Here is a 15,647-nt window from a genome sequence, read left to right as displayed (position 1 = left end):
TTGGTTGTTCCTGCACCTCTCTTGCCTCCTTCTGCACCCTTTGTGCCTCTTTCAGCACCTGTTTCTTCTTTCTACACTTCTCTTCCATCTTTCTGTACCCCTCTTGCCTCGTTCTGTACCACTGTTTCTTCTTTATGCACTTCTATTGCCTCTTTCTGTACCTCTCTTGCTTTTTTCTGCACCTCACTTGCCTCGTACAGCACCGCTGTTGCTTTTTTCTGCAGATCTATTGCATCTTTCTGCACCTCACTTGCCTCTTTCAGCAACTCTGTTGCTTTTTTCTTCATATTTCTTGCCTCTTCCTGCATCCCTCTTTTCTCTTTCTGCACTTCTCTTGCCTCTTTCTGCATCCCTGTTCCCTACTTCTATACCTTTCCTGCCTGTTTCCGTACCCCTCTTGCCTGTTTCTTTAACTCTGTTACCTCTTTCTGTACTTTTCTTGCTCCTTTGTACTCTTCACGCCTGTTTCAGCACCTCTGTTGGTTCTTTCTGCACTGCTCTTGCTTTTGTCTGCACCTCACTTACCTCTTTTTGCACCTCTCTTGCGTCTTTCTGAACCTCTGTTGCCTCTTTCTGCACTTCACTTGCTTTTTTCTGTACCTCTCTTGCCTCTTTCGGCACATCTGTTGCTTCTTTCTGCACCCCTGCCTCTTTCTGCACACCTCTTCCATATTTTTCCAGCATTCTTGCTTCTTTCTACACCTCTCTTTCCTCTTTCTGCACCACTCCTGCTTTTTTCTGCACCTCACTTGCACCTCTCTTGCATCTTTCTGAACCAAGCTGCCTCTTTCTGCACTTCACTTGCTTCATTCTGTACCTCTCTTCCCTCTTTTGGCACCTATGTTGCTTCTTTCTGCTGCCCTCCTGCCTCTTTCTGCACACCTCTTCCCTATTTGTCCAACTTTCTTGCTTCTTTCTACACCTCTCTTCCCTCTTTCTGCACCTCTCTTGCCCATTTCAATACCTCTGTTGCTTGCTTCTCTCTGCACTTCTCTTGCCTCTTTCTGCATGCTTCGTGCCTCTTTAAGCACCTCTATTGCTTCTTTCTGCCACTTCTCCTTCTTTCTGCAACCCCCATGCCTCCTTCCGCACCTCTGTTGCTTGTTTTTTCAATTCTATTGGTTGTTTCTGCACCACTCTTGCCTCTTTCTGCACCCTTTGTGCCTCTTTCAGCCCCTCTGTTGTTTCTTTCTACACTTCTCTTCCTTATTTCTGTACCCCTCTTGCCTTGTTCTGCACCTCTGTTTCTTCTTTATGCACTTCTATTGCCTCTTTTTGTACCTCTGTTGCTTCTTTCTGCACGTCAGTTGCCTCGTTCAGCTCCTCTGTTTCTTTTTTCTACAGATCTCTTGCCTCTTTCTGCACCTCACTTGCCTCTTTCAGCACCTCTATTGTTTTTTTCTGCAGATTTCTCGCCTACTTCTGCATCCCTCTTTTCTCTTTCTGCACTTCTCTTGCCTCTTTCTGAACCCCTGTTCCCTGTGTCTGTATATTTCCTGCCTGTTTCTGTACCTCTCTTACCTCTTGCTGTGCCTCTGTTACCTCTTTCCGCACTTTTCTTACTCTTCTGTACTCTTCACACCTGTTTCAGAAGCTTCGTTGGTTTTTTCTGCACTGCTCTTGCTTTTTTCTATACCACACTTGCCTCTTTTTGGGTATTTCTTGCTTGTTTCAGCAATTCTCTTGCCTCTTTCTATAATTCTCTTCCTTTCTTCTGCACCCTTAATGCCTCTGTCTGTACATCCCTTACCTCTTTGTGTGCCCTCCTACCTTTTTCTGCACCCCTCTGGCCTCTTTTTGCACCTCTGTTGGTTATTTCTGCACTGCTCTTACTTCGTTCTGCACCTCACTTGCCTCTTTCTGCACCACTGTTCCCTGTTTCTGCCCTTTTCTTGCTTGTGTCTGCACCTCTCTTGCCTCATTCTGCACCTCTGAGTTAGAGGTAGTTTTATTCCCCCGTCCTATTATATGCTCAGGTCTTAAAGGTGAGGAAATGCCAATCACAGGGGTACCCTAACCCATGGTGCACCCTTGTGTATGTAGGCGTTTTTACTGTACTCTAAGTGTCTTTCAGCATAGCACTGTCTCCGGGCCTGGTTAGTCAGAGTCAGTTACCACCAGTACCAGTCAGTAAATAGTTGGGGGCACAGGATGACTTTGCAACAAGGCCTTTTTCTGCACCTCTATTGGTTCCTTCTGCATATTCTTTGCTTCTTTCTGTACTTTTGTACGTCTGCCTGGACTTCTGTTGCCTCTTTATGCATTTCTCTTGCTACTTTCTGCACCTTTCTTGCTCTTTCTTCACATGACCTACCTCTGTAGGCATAGTTAGAAATTAGCATTTAAAAAACCATCAAAATTCACAGAAAAAAACGTAGGTTTCAGGGATGTTATAGTTAGTTGGACATTTCAATCGTACAAAACCAGAGAAATTCTGCCATTATAGTTGAGCTAACTATAAATTGAGTCCCCTCAATGCACTGCTGTTGACGTCACTTATTACATCATTCATGACATGGTCAGTGACATCACTGATGACATCACTGATGACATCTCAAATGACATCACTGATGACATCATCCATGTGATAATCTGATGCACCTCCTCACACCCTTATATAACCTTTGATACACCCACTCTAAAATGCAGACTACCATTTTTGAATCCATAAACACACCAATACCAGTTACTACATACCCACTCACTGATTTCTAGATCTACACACATGTCCACTCATTCACCCATACAATCACTCATACATGCAGTCAGTTATCAATACAGCACTATCATTTGCACTCACACACCTAAAAAAACACTCGCACATTGCCACTCATCCATAGAGTTTGTCACACACCTGGTCAATGATGCAAAGAATCATTCACAGTCCCATTTACTCACCTATATAGTTATACACACACTGCTCATTTAATCATGTAAATGTAAATGTACATGTATTTATATAGCGCAAATCACCCACACCGCAGGTATCTAAGCGCTTGCTTAGGGAACCCGTCCTGGTATTCCCCTGTGAGATAACCCCGGCAGGGTATCCACAAGGTGAAAGCCAGGCATCCCGCCGCGAGGGGCCGTTGTGGAGATTAAGCAAGCTATTGCCCAGAGTCGCAGAGTGTGAGCCCGTGAGTCGAGTAGGCACCGGAGCAAGAATTATCGAGTCCGTGGAATTATTGAGCCCAAGCCCCGCCGAGGCGGGGAATTGAACCCTGGTCCAGGGCCGATCTCAGCTTCCGGGTCTGCCGCCTCTAACCCCTGAGCCACACTTCTCCTACTTAATCATACAGATACTAACACATACTTACTCTTATACAATCACTGATACAATCACTGATACAAGCACACACTCCTCCACACAGACACTCTCACAATCACTCACTGTCACATATAGTGATTTATATACTCCAATACTCACATATACTGTATTTCACATATGTAGTTACTCGCACGTGTACCACTGAGACATCCATTCCCTCACCAACACACCCATACACACACTCACCCACCCATACAGCCCTTCACAGATGCACTCTTGAACCCATACACCCAGTGAATTACCAACACACGCATCTATGCACAGAGTCACCCACAACACAGAGACACTCAGACACCCATACAGATACTCAGACAACCAATCAATAACTCATATAGACACTCATGTAGCTACTCACCTACCCATGCAGCCATGTACACATCAACTGACAGACTGATACAGACATCTACTCAGTTTACTCACTAACTCATGCTTTCAGTAAGACACGATTAACCACTCACGTATACAGTCAGTCACAAACCTACTAAATCATCTATTTAGACACTCATACAACCACTCATACTTCAATACACCTTGGCATATATATATAAAACATATTTAAACTAGGCCTGGGCGGTCAATTCAGTCCCGCTCGTGGAATTCTCTTAATTTTGGGCAATTCTGCGATCTGCGGCTTCGCAGAATTTTTTGTTTGTTCGCGCTTTCAAATTGCGTGTTCGCAAGATATTTCTCCCCAAGCACTGTTTGCGAACAGCAGAAAAGCATCGCGAATGGGCGGAACAAGGAATTCCACGTGTTCGCAGAACGTTTGCATGCTCGCTGAGATTTTTTCCCATTTCGCTGAGCTTTGCATAGCACGACTATGCAAATTCAGCCCACCCCTAATTTAAACTTTATAGAAACACACAGTCACTGGATGATGTCCCCAGTGATGTCATCCGTGATGCCATTTGAGATGTTATCAGTGATATCACTGACCATGTCATGAATGATGTAATATGTGACGTCATCAGCAGTGCATTGCGGGGCCACGAGTTATAGTTAACTCAACTAATTATAACAGCCTAATTTCTCTGGTTTTGTACAAGTGAAATGTCCAACTAACTATAACGTCCCTGAAACTTACTTTTTTTAGTGAAAAATAAAAATTATAAATATTTGTTTATATCAAAGCTCCAAGATTCCCACCTGTTGGAGACGCACTCTGACATCCACTGTAGCAATCTTCATGAGGTAAAAGTCCAATCGGCGGGTGGATCCAGTTTACAGCATGCCTGTTGATTCATGCCTGATGCGTTTTGTGCTCATTGCACTCTTCAGAGGCACAACAGTCATTTTGGCAGAGAGGTCACACCTCCCACTTAAAAATATGAGCCCTCCAATGGTCGATTTGAATGAGTCCGCGTTGGTTTGTGGGTCTTGTAGTGTGTGTCTCAGTTACGTGCCGCTGTCTGAGATGTTTCAAGCCCACCAAGGGGCCTCCACTCACACATCCGGCTTATCAATCCTCCATGGATGCCTCCACATTGAGACTCTGTGATTCGGAGCTCCGTGCCCCAAATATCTGGGTGGTGCATCTCCCGCAGCTGGGCGGCTGCGTATAAATCAAAGTTCCAAGGTTCCCAACTCTTGGAGACGCACTCTGACATCCACTGTAGCAAACTTCATGAGGTAAAAGCCAGATCAGCGGGCTGATCCAGTTTACAGCATGCCTGTCGATTCATGCCTGACACGTTTCATGCTCATTGCACTCTTCAGAGGCGCAACAGTCATTTCAGCATAGAGGCCAAGCCTCCCACTTAAAATATGAGCCCTCCAATGGGCGACTCAAATGAGTCCGCGTTGGTTTGTGGGTCTTGTAGTGTGTGCCTCAGTTACGTGCGGCTGTCTGAGATGTTTCAAGCTCAGCGATGGGCCTCCACTCGCACATCCGGCTTGTCAATCCTCCATGGATGACTCAACATTGGGACTCTGTGATTCGGAGCCCCGTGGCCCCAAATTTCTGGGTGGTGCATCTCCCGCAGCTGGGAGGCCGCATATAAATCAAAGCTCCAAGGTTCCCACTATTTGTAGATGCATGGTAACATCCACTGTAGCAACCTTCATGAGAAAAAAGCCAGATCACCAGGCGGATCCAGTTTACAGCATGCCTGTCGATTCACGCCTGACTCGTTTCATGCTCATTGTACTCTTCAGAGGCGCAACAGTCATTTTGGCATAGAGGCCACGCCTCCCACTTAAAAATATGAGCCCTCCAATGGGCGACTGAATTGAGTCTGCGTTGGTTTATGGGTCTTGTAGTGTGTGCCTCAGTTACGTGCCACTGTCTGAGATGTTTCAAGCCCACCTATGTGTCTCCACTCGCACATCCGGCTTGTCAATCCTCCATGGATGCCTCCACATTGAGACTCCATGATTCGAAGCTCAGTGGCCCCAAATTTCTGGGTGGTACATCTCCCACGGGTGGGAGGCCGCGTATAAATCAAAGCTCCAAGGTTCACAAGGATTCTCAATGTGGAGGCATCCATGGAGGATTGACAAGCCGGATGTGCGAGTGGAGGCCCATTGGTGGGCTTGAAACATCTCAGACAGCGGCACATAACTGAGGCACACACTACAAGACCCACAAACCAATGCTGACTCATTCAAGTCGCCCATTGGAGGGCTCATATTTTTAAGTGTGAGGTTTGGTCTCTATGCCAAAATGACTGTTGCGTCTCAGAAGCGTGCAATGAGCACAAAACGCGTCAGGCGTGAATCGACAGGCATGCTGTAAACTGGATCCACCTGCCGATACGGCTTTTACCTCTTGAAGGTTTTCTGCAGTAGATGTCTGAGTGCGTCTCCAACAGGTCGGAACCTTGGAGCTTTGATATATGTATATTTATATATATATATCATACATGTTCACTGAAAAGACTTAGTAAGTGAAAGTTATTGCCCTAGCTCAAAGATATGAATCCACTGAAATTTGCTGGCTATCATCACAACTCACCTGCTATGCATGTACGTATGTATATGCATGCATGTATGTAGCATTTCTATAGAGTAAATCTAGCCAAAAGGCAGCAGAGTGCTGTACAGGGTCAAAGACACAATTATAAATGCAATGTGTGTTAGGAGAGGCATTTGTTTGTAGACAGTTAATGCACTGTGATGTGGTGTTCTTTAAAGAAGTGAGTCTACCACTCTTTCCGAAAACTGGAGTAGCTCTAGGGCAGCATGGACATCATTTAGGGATTTCCGGGGTTGCAGCTGTGTTTTTTTTAGCTCTGGAAGTGCATTGAGGCCTGCTAACCAGATCTCAGTGCCAATGTTCTAACCCCTTACAAAAAATATGTTCAATTGGCTACCTCCAATTGCCATAAGCTGACTTACTAATAAGTCCCTAGTAAATAGTAGCAAGGGCATGTAAGAGAGAGTGTCCCCCTAGGGCTGCTGCACTGGAAGTGCCACCTTGTGTGTAACAAAAAGCAACATGGCTCTTGGCTAGTTCGACATTGCCATTTAAACCAATGGTCAATTCCCCAGTTTCTCATAACAAGTATAAACCGGTCTCTTCTAAGGAAGACCTATGGAGCCCAAAGACAGGATTCTGTGCATTATTAAGCAGGATATATATGTTTAGTATGTCCTAACAGCAAAACTTCAAAATTGTCATTTTTACCGTGGAAAAGTTAGTAGCCCCATTGACTAACACAGAGTTCCGAGGCTAACCTCTTAGTCTGCCTAACTTCTGAATGGAATTACTAAAATAGGTATTTCAAGGTATTAATTTAAATGTGTTGTTTCTGCCCCGACCACAAAGAAGACTCTGATCACCTCCTATTTGTTTGCCCGGCCTACCTACAACCTAGGAACTTGTGGCTGAAACCAGTTTGTCGGTCATTGGGAACTACCTCCGCGCTGGTTGCCAAAAGGATTCTGAAATCTGGTAGTAACGATGTTGCAGTAATTGGGGTAGCTAAGTTCCTGAGTTGGGCATGGGTACTACGGTTGAAAAATGGGGGGTAGCAATAGTTGAGTCCAAATTGCTGGGTCATTATAATGACCACATTGAATTGTAAATGTTATGGGTTTTTTATTATGATTTGATAAAGTCTTGTGCATTGGATCTATTAATATCTTTTTAAGAAATGATTTTAAATTGTAATGTTAGGTATTTATTCCTTTTAAATTTCGCTGATAAATTTTGTAAGACAGCTCTAAGTTATTCAAGTGTATATATAGTGTATCCGTTTGTAGCTATTGACTGTCTTGTCTTTTAAGATGAACAATCTCAATTAAGACTTTTTGATGATGATGATGATGATGATGACTCAGCATGTTATTAAACCTGACTTAATACCCATGTTGAAATTAATGTCACTTTTGCAGAAATGCAACTTTTAGAAAGATGACATTCTGTTGTCTAGTTTATCTAGTGGCCTAGCACAAGTTACTGGCCACCAGACAGACTTCTGCCCTCCTGGGGAGTCATGTGAATGACTCCTTGGCTTAGGACAATATATGTCTGCTACAGGGAGATGTGTTACATCTCCTTCTAGGAAGCATCTCAGGGTGCTGGTCCAGGAGGTGTGCTTCGAAGACGAAGATGCCTTTGGTATGCAAATGGCATTCACACCTCTGAAGGGTTGGCCCTTTGTTCAGGTAGACAGGTTGGTAGTGGAAACAGAGAGGGAAAACCAGGAGTCAAACCAGTTATTCCATGGGTCTGCAGTCCACATTTAGCCACACCTCGAGGGTGGGCTACCAAGCTCCTAAAATCCAAGGAAGGGTTCAGACATCTTACCAGTGGATAGAATAGTGCACTCTGAGATTGCTAGGTGCCGCACATAGCCAGATGTGGTCACAGATTAAGAGGTAACCTGGAAGCCCATTAGCTACTGACCACATCATCCCCCAAAGACACTTTCTGTACATAAATATGGCACCCCTGGGACTGTGAACATAAGATCACAATGAAACCAGAGAAAGTAACAAAATAGTTCTGCTATGCTGACCCCTCGACCCGGCAAAAGAGGCTGCACCGACTGCTGGACTGCACCTGCTGCTCCTTGGTCTAGCAAGGAGAGGACTGTGCCTGTGGCTCCAGGCTCATAAAAATTTCACTCTTGAGCCCCAGGCCAAAGAAGTGACAAGAAGGGTCAGTCCACTGACCCCCTGGAACCAGCAACAGGGGCAAAGAGGAAGATGTCCACTCCGGCAAATCTGTGGCCACATACTTCGAATCGCTGCTGGGCTTCCCAAGAGGCCAATTTTCAAAAGACATAAGTGGCACTTGAGTGTGTCAGACCCGGGAGTGTCATCTGAGTCCAGATGGGTCATCAAAGAGGGACACAAGCCTTCACCTGTCTGCTGTGTACGGAAATCGGTAATCCAGCTGCATCTGACCTTCTATGGGCTCAGAGAAGACTTCAAGAGACAGCAATCTCTGTGAGAAAAGTTGTCCCACCTTACCCATGAATTGAGCAAAAATCAGAAGGACACCCCATCGACTGCACTGCATCCAGAGCATCTTTCAGCATTCTTCGCATCCAGAATCCCCAGTATTAGGACCACTCCATTGATGTCTATGGTGGACTTGTTGTAAATTGTGGAACTGGACTTTAGACTGTTTTGATGACCAGATAGCTTTCCAAATAATCCTTATTGGCCCCCCTAACCGTCTTCTTGTTGTAATTGGTCACCCCACTCTGGTGGGTGTAGCCAAACACAACTCTTTGTTGACAGTTACCAATGCTTGTTTGCACTTTGGCCTAAAAAGCTAAGATTTCTATGTTACTTAAAAATCCATATAACTGGAGCCCTCTGGTGGATTGGGGTGATTTGTGGTCATCTTGGTGTCTAAAAATTCAGGAAAATGTAATCTATTTTTTATAAATTGGTGTTGGAGCTCTTTTGTGTTATGTAACTTTCTTATTTTGTTGCTTGGTGCCTCTAAATGCTTTACTCTAGTTCCTTTGTTTAAACCTTGCCCCTCGAAGCCACCATTGCCTTGGATTGAGCTAAAGGTTTTACAAATTAGCCTAAATAGACCCACAGTATTGCAGGTGTATTACACGGTAAGTTTATGCAACCATAGCATATAATAACCCATAATCCTCACAGCTCTGGAAATGGTGAACTCAAGTCATGAGAAGATTTACACCTAGGTGTAGGTGTAGCTCTATATCTAAGGATATCTACATTTGCAAACATAACTTCATGAATTGGGTTGTTTGAAAACGTGCTCTGTCACAGTTATTCAGTTTCTCCCATGTGCAATTTCCTGAACAAAACTATATACTTTCACCATAAAGCCACAGTGAATTGCTTGTTCTATCAAAGTCTTTAAAATCAATCTAAAATCTAGAATCAGTTGATAGGGTAATGGTCCAACTATCCTTTGTCTTTAAATATTCAGAGTTTTAAACGTTCATTAGGTTTGAGTACACATCCCACCTATTTCTTATTTTTCTTCATAAAGACAGGACTGTTGAGCTACCAATAATGTATTTGGTATCAAACTAAACTTGCCTTTGCAGATGATCAAACTTGAATTCTCTCTTGTCTACCTAAATCCCTGCTTAAAGTCAAACACACCTTTGGTTTTATGGAATTCCACCAGAAGGAACTGGATTTCTCCACTGATACGCTCTTCAATGCTCCTCTTGCCCATTCCAAAATTCCTAAAAGTTGTGATGCAAAAGTTACGGAGCTTCTTCCACCTTTCTCCATTGCTGAAGATGACTCCTGAATCAAGAAGGGAGGGAGGGAGGAGAGAAACAACACAGAATGTGCACAGGTGTTAATTTTCTTTGTTAATACAAAATACATGCAATAATTAGGTTTTTAGAGCAATCACCTTTCTTCCCACTACCCTTAGGTGTATCTCTAAGACACTGTTTATAGTTGCCAGACAGAAGACACTAAACAGGAGTGTACCATTTAACACAAAAATCAGAAGCATTCTATGCTCCTTCATTCAAGCTTCGAATATGGCATGATTTCCATTTGATTAACTCCACTCCTTAGGCAGAGTTCATGGAGTTTTGCCCAATCGCCTTGGAAAAGGGCCTCCGCAAAAACTCCACTTAACACTGTGTGACAGTTTTTTCCCTTGCATGGCAAATTAGCGAGAAAATCGAGCACTAAAATGCTTCCCGGTGACATTTCTCAGTGTGGGCGGTTGCAGCAGGTCATTACTGTTTACGTAGAGAAAACTGCTGCCCGAGTAGAAAATCTACATGATCAGCACAAAGAAGCAGTGACCTCTGATTCATCAAGCGGTGCTGTTTTAGCTGAATTTATAGTGCTGATCAAACTCCCGGAGCTAAGAATCACGGCACCATGCGGAATTCCACCACCCGCAGAACTCCACTGAATCTCACAGAGTTTTTATGTAACTTCATAGAATTCCAGAGTGAAACTCCACAAGTTCTGCCAACCCCTAATTTTGATTGGGCCCAGTAAAGAAAATTACTGAGTCCATCGGAATTATGAGTTCAGTGCTTGCACCACTGGTATGTGATGTTCCACGCCACAGTTTCTAGGCTGAATACCATGGAGAAAACTGAAATCAGCACAATAAATCAGATCTCTTCATATTACTCTTCACAGACTCGTAATTTGTCTTTATTTCCCTGTTCCCAGATTTATCTATAGTTAGAAATGGGATTTCTGGTTGGCTAGGGCTTGCACCTAAGCCAGGCAGAAACCGCTATTCTAATCAGGGCAAGGGAGTTACACACTGAAGATAACCCCAGCTCACCCCCTTGGTAGCTTGGCATGATCAGTCAGGCTTATCAAAGAGGCAATGCGTAAAATGTTTGCGCAACAACCACAGACAGCAACACACTAGGCACATCACAAAAGAAACTCCACACAAGGTTATATCAAAAATGGCCTTTGTATTATCATAAACACTTTAGAATCATAATCACAAATGTACACTGTGCCACCTGGCACTAGACAATATTTCTCAGGGGATTATGTACAGGACAGGTCAAATCGGGCCACTGCCAGAACCATTAGAACAGGTAATAACACAACCAGTAACTACTGGCAAAATACTGTACTCAGCATCATCACAAGCAGCATAAACGCATTATGTCTGTATCACATTTGGCATAAACATCATAGAATGACATTTGGCATAAACACCTTATGGATTTGCATAGGCATCACATTAGGCATACATCCTAGTAACCAGGAGTGCACCCCAGTAACACTAGGAAGGTGCACAAATCATCTGGAGGCCTTACCCCACTCCAGGACACCAAATGACCCCAGGTCAACTGGCCTTCCTCAGGGCTCTGTCTGGGCTGTCCCATATGCCCTTTGTCCAAATAGTCAGGGCTCTATGAGCACGGAGCTTCCACCAGCCTGTTCTCTAATGGGGGGCGAGATGTGCAACTCACCCTTGTTTCCTTAGAGAAAAGAATGCCCCCACGTGCAGCTGCCCATGCTCTCGTGGTGAAGCTGGGGCAACCGGCACCCAAAAGTGCCTTGGGGGCCCCTTGTTCCCGGGGCTCCTCTCACAAAATGCTCCATTATCGAGTGAGGCCTCCAAACTGGCCCAAAAAGGAATACCCAGCCGTTGCATCTGCCCGTGCTCTTGCAGTGCATCTGAGGAAAGCAGCAAGCACAAGCACCAACCGTGCCCTGGGAGCACCAACAATGCTCCAAGCTCAGCCCCCACACACCGGGCCTCCTTGTGGACTCCTCCAGTCTCTTTGGGCAGGGAGGAGGGCACCGACAATGTGCCTGGCAGGCTCTGTCTCTGTTGTGGAAGCTCCGCCCCTGATCAGGCACTCTTGCCTGACTTCTGATCAGTGCCTGGGCCGACTGGCACCTGGAGTGAGGTCTCCTTTCCCTTGGCTTCCTCTTTGGTTTTTGGATGTCCACCAATGCGGGGTAGGCTCCCGCCCACCATTCGGCCCAGCTTTAACCTGGAGCACACACGAAGCGAAGTCTCCGTTGACCCGACTCCCTTCCATGTCATGCTTCTTCCGGCCCCGCCCACAATCAGGCAGCTTGCCTGGCTCCCTACATGCCGTTCATGCTGCTGCGGCTCCGGGCAAAAGTTATAAATGCGGGGTAGGCTCCAGCTCCCCCTCCACCTCCTTTCCTGGCCCAGAATGCAGGGTAGGCTACTGCTCAGAGTGGCCCAGAATGCGGGGTAGGCTCCTGCTTCCTCTCCAGGTACCACAGGGGAATCCCCATGCCAGGATTCCCTCAGAATCCTCTGCAGCCCAGCCTGCAGGGTTCAAAAGCTCCTCTCATCCTTGGAGCAGCAGAGGATACTTCAGCCTAGAGACACACGGCTGAAGTATTGCAAGTAGCGTGCACTGTGGGCTGCACCTGCGCTCTGTGTAATTTTTAAAACAGAAACTTACTTCTTGATTGACTAGGAAGACTGTTTTTAACTGTGTCCTTTGCTCACCTCTTTGCCCTCGTTTCCGCTCCGGCCCGTTCCACCGCAGCTGGTGCTGTTTGTTGTGGAGGGCGGACCAGTGGAGAGTGACACGCCCCCAATTGAATTGTAACCTACTTAAGACCCAGCCTAGGGACACGCGGCTGAAGTATTGCAAGTCGCGTGCACTGTGGACTGCGCCAGCGCTCTGTGTAATTTTTAAAACAGAAACTTACTCCTTGATTGACTAGGAAGACTGTTTTTAACTGTGTCCTTTGCTCGCCTCTTTGCCCTCGCCTCCCGCTCCGGCCCCGTTCCACCGCAGCTGGTGCTGTTTGTTTTGGAGGGCGGACCAGTGGAGAGTGACACGCCCCCAATTTAATTGTAACCTACTTAAGTCCCATCCTAGGGACACGCGGCTGAAGTATTGCAAGTCGCATGCACTGTGGGCTGCGCCAGCGCTCTGTGTAATTTGTAAAACAGAAACTTACTTCTTGATTGACTAGGAAGACTGTTTTTAACTGTGTCCTTTGCTCGCCTCTTTGCCCTCGCCTCCCGCTCCGGCCCCGTTCCACCGCAGCTGGTGCTGTTTGTTGTGGAGGGAGGACCAGTGGAGAGTGACACGCCCCCTCTGCCATGCCTCCCCGACCACACCCTCCTCAGTACCATGGGAATACAAAAACAGGCACTTACCCAGGACCTGCAGAGGACCTGCGCAGCGGGCGTGCCACTGGCGCGTTGAAGGCGCCCCAAAGGCAAGCCCGTATGCGCCCGTCTGCAACCGGGCGGGACCAGGGGCTAGTCACCATGCCCATCGTACCTCCTATACTTCCTGCAAGCTTCTAAAACTACATGGCAACTGGCCCATCAACCCCAACATCAGGGCCGCCTTAAAAGCAGAAGGAATTCTGCACTTTAACCACAAACCTCCCGCGATCTTTACTCCACGAGTAGCATTCCCTTGGAACCGCCGGCATCTACCGCCCCATGCTCCCAGGCTACAAGCCCTATGGCCATCATTTATTTAAACACCCATTCGATGGTAAAGCACCAGCTTGAAATCTTTCAAATGCTGGACTCAGACAAACCCGACATTTTACTCCTGTCAGAAAGATGGCTCACTGCCGACTCTAACCCCGACATCCTGGCAGCAATACCTATGGGCTTCTATATACTCCATGCAAATAGGGCATCAGGTAAGCCTGGAGGCGGAGAGGAAGCCATCATTCAACACAAACATAAGTTTACCTCCCTCCAAACCAGTTCTCTACCCCATGTAGACAGTCTTATCATAAAACTCGTCTCCCCCAAGTCCTCCTTCATCTGTGCTCTCTTCTATCGCCCCCCCGGACCACATGCCTCCGTTTTCCTCAACTTTTTGGCAACCTCATCTCACAATTAGTCATCAATCATGCCAGGGTTATTATCTTTGGCCGCTTTAACTACTGGACTGCAGACACACGTGAGAGACCCGCCTCGGTGGAGTTCACGGACTGTCTAAAGGGCATGAATTTTTTCCAACACATGCATAAGCCCACCCACGCTAAAGGGCATACATTAGACCAAGTCTGGACCTCTAACCTAGAAATTACCCCACGCCTAGTCTCTCCCTGCACATGGTCTGATCACCATTGTATCTCCTTTAACATAACTGATACTCCCTTTACCATGCCACCCCCTACCAGCAATCTTTTGGCTAGGAATTGGAAACGAGCTAACTTAGACAAATTCCATGCTATTCTAACTGCCACCCTCTCCCACGTAGAAGATCAGGCTCCCATCTCCCTTCAAGCCTCTAATCTCGACAGCTGGCTAGAAGTAGCCAGCAACAAAGTAGCCCCCCCTTAGAAAAATCTCATTCAAACGACCCCATGATGCCCAACGCTGGTTTTCTGACGCTGTAAAAAAGGAAAAACTAGCACTTAGGCAGGCAGAACGCTGTTGGCGCAGAGCCTATGCTCCGGAGGAGAGAGCGGTATACGTCGCCTTACAAAAAAACTATAAAGACTCCATTATCAAGGCCAAATCGGCCTATTTCTCCCAAAAAATCACGAATTCTTCTACAAAGACCAAGGACATCTTCTCGATTGTCAACGAACTTGCTCAACCTGATAGGGTTACCCAAAAATCCATACCCTCCCAAATACTATGCAACTCTCTGAATTCGTTCTTCATAGATAAAATTGCCTCTATTAAAAACAATATTCCTATCCCCACTTCTCCCCCCACCCTTTCTGCTGTTTGTAAAAACCCTTCCAAGCTCGATCTCATTCCTTTGATCTCCAGAGAAGAATTCCAGACGCTCCTAAACAGACTGGGATCCGGCTCCCCTAATGACCGCTGCCCCCCCATATCCTGAAAGAGGCTTTTACCACCTGCCCGGACCCGCCGCTGTCGTTCCTCAATAACTCCCTCAAAACAGGCATTGTTCCAGACATCTTTAAATGCGCCATGGTCGTTCCTATACCAAAAAAGCCCAAAGCAGATCATGCGGTGCTAAGCAATTTTCGTCCCATCTCTTTGCTTCCCTACCTCAGTAAAATCCTCGAGGCCCATGTCACAAACTGCCTCAGTTCATTTATTGAGCATACTCAATTTCTTGATCCCCGGTAAGCGGGGTTCAGGCCCGCTCACTGTACGGAATCCGTAATTTTAGCAGGTATGGACGAACTTAGGAATGGAGCTGACAATAACATCCCCCAGGCCCTGGTACTCCTGGATCTTTCGGCGGGGTTCGACACAGTCGATCATGAACTCTTGATCGACCATGTCAGCAATGCCGGCATCCAGGGCATGGCCCTAAAATGGATCATCTCCTTCCTTGACGGGCGCTCCCAGGCAGTGCGCCTAAACAATTTCTCGGCAAAAAAAACTAGCCTAACCTGTGGGGTTCCCCAGGGCTCAGCCCTCTCGCCCCTCCTTTTTAATCTATACATGCAACCCCTGATCGTGTCTGTAAGCAAC

General features: G+C 46.3%; 1 protein-coding gene across 1 annotated transcript in view; it reads right to left on the bottom strand.

Moving 5' to 3' along the window:
- LOC147692378 (cytochrome P450 2G1-like) overlaps positions 1-15,647 on the bottom strand; it is an 847,409-nt gene that overhangs the window by 621,327 nt on the left and 210,435 nt on the right. The window contains exon 3 of the mRNA XM_086938602.1: positions 9,872-10,021. Within this exon, the coding sequence (XP_086794728.1) occupies positions 9,872-10,021 (150 nt within the window). The remainder of the gene's footprint in view (positions 1-9,871; positions 10,022-15,647) is intronic.

Source organism: Lissotriton vulgaris, chromosome 9 (assembly GCF_964263255.1).
Source record: "Lissotriton vulgaris chromosome 9, aLisVul1.2, whole genome shotgun sequence".
In the NCBI taxonomy this organism is placed as follows: domain Eukaryota; kingdom Metazoa; phylum Chordata; class Amphibia; order Caudata; family Salamandridae; genus Lissotriton; species Lissotriton vulgaris.
The sequence above is the reverse complement of the archived record's forward strand: the minus strand, read 5'-3'. Positions and strand labels throughout refer to the sequence as shown.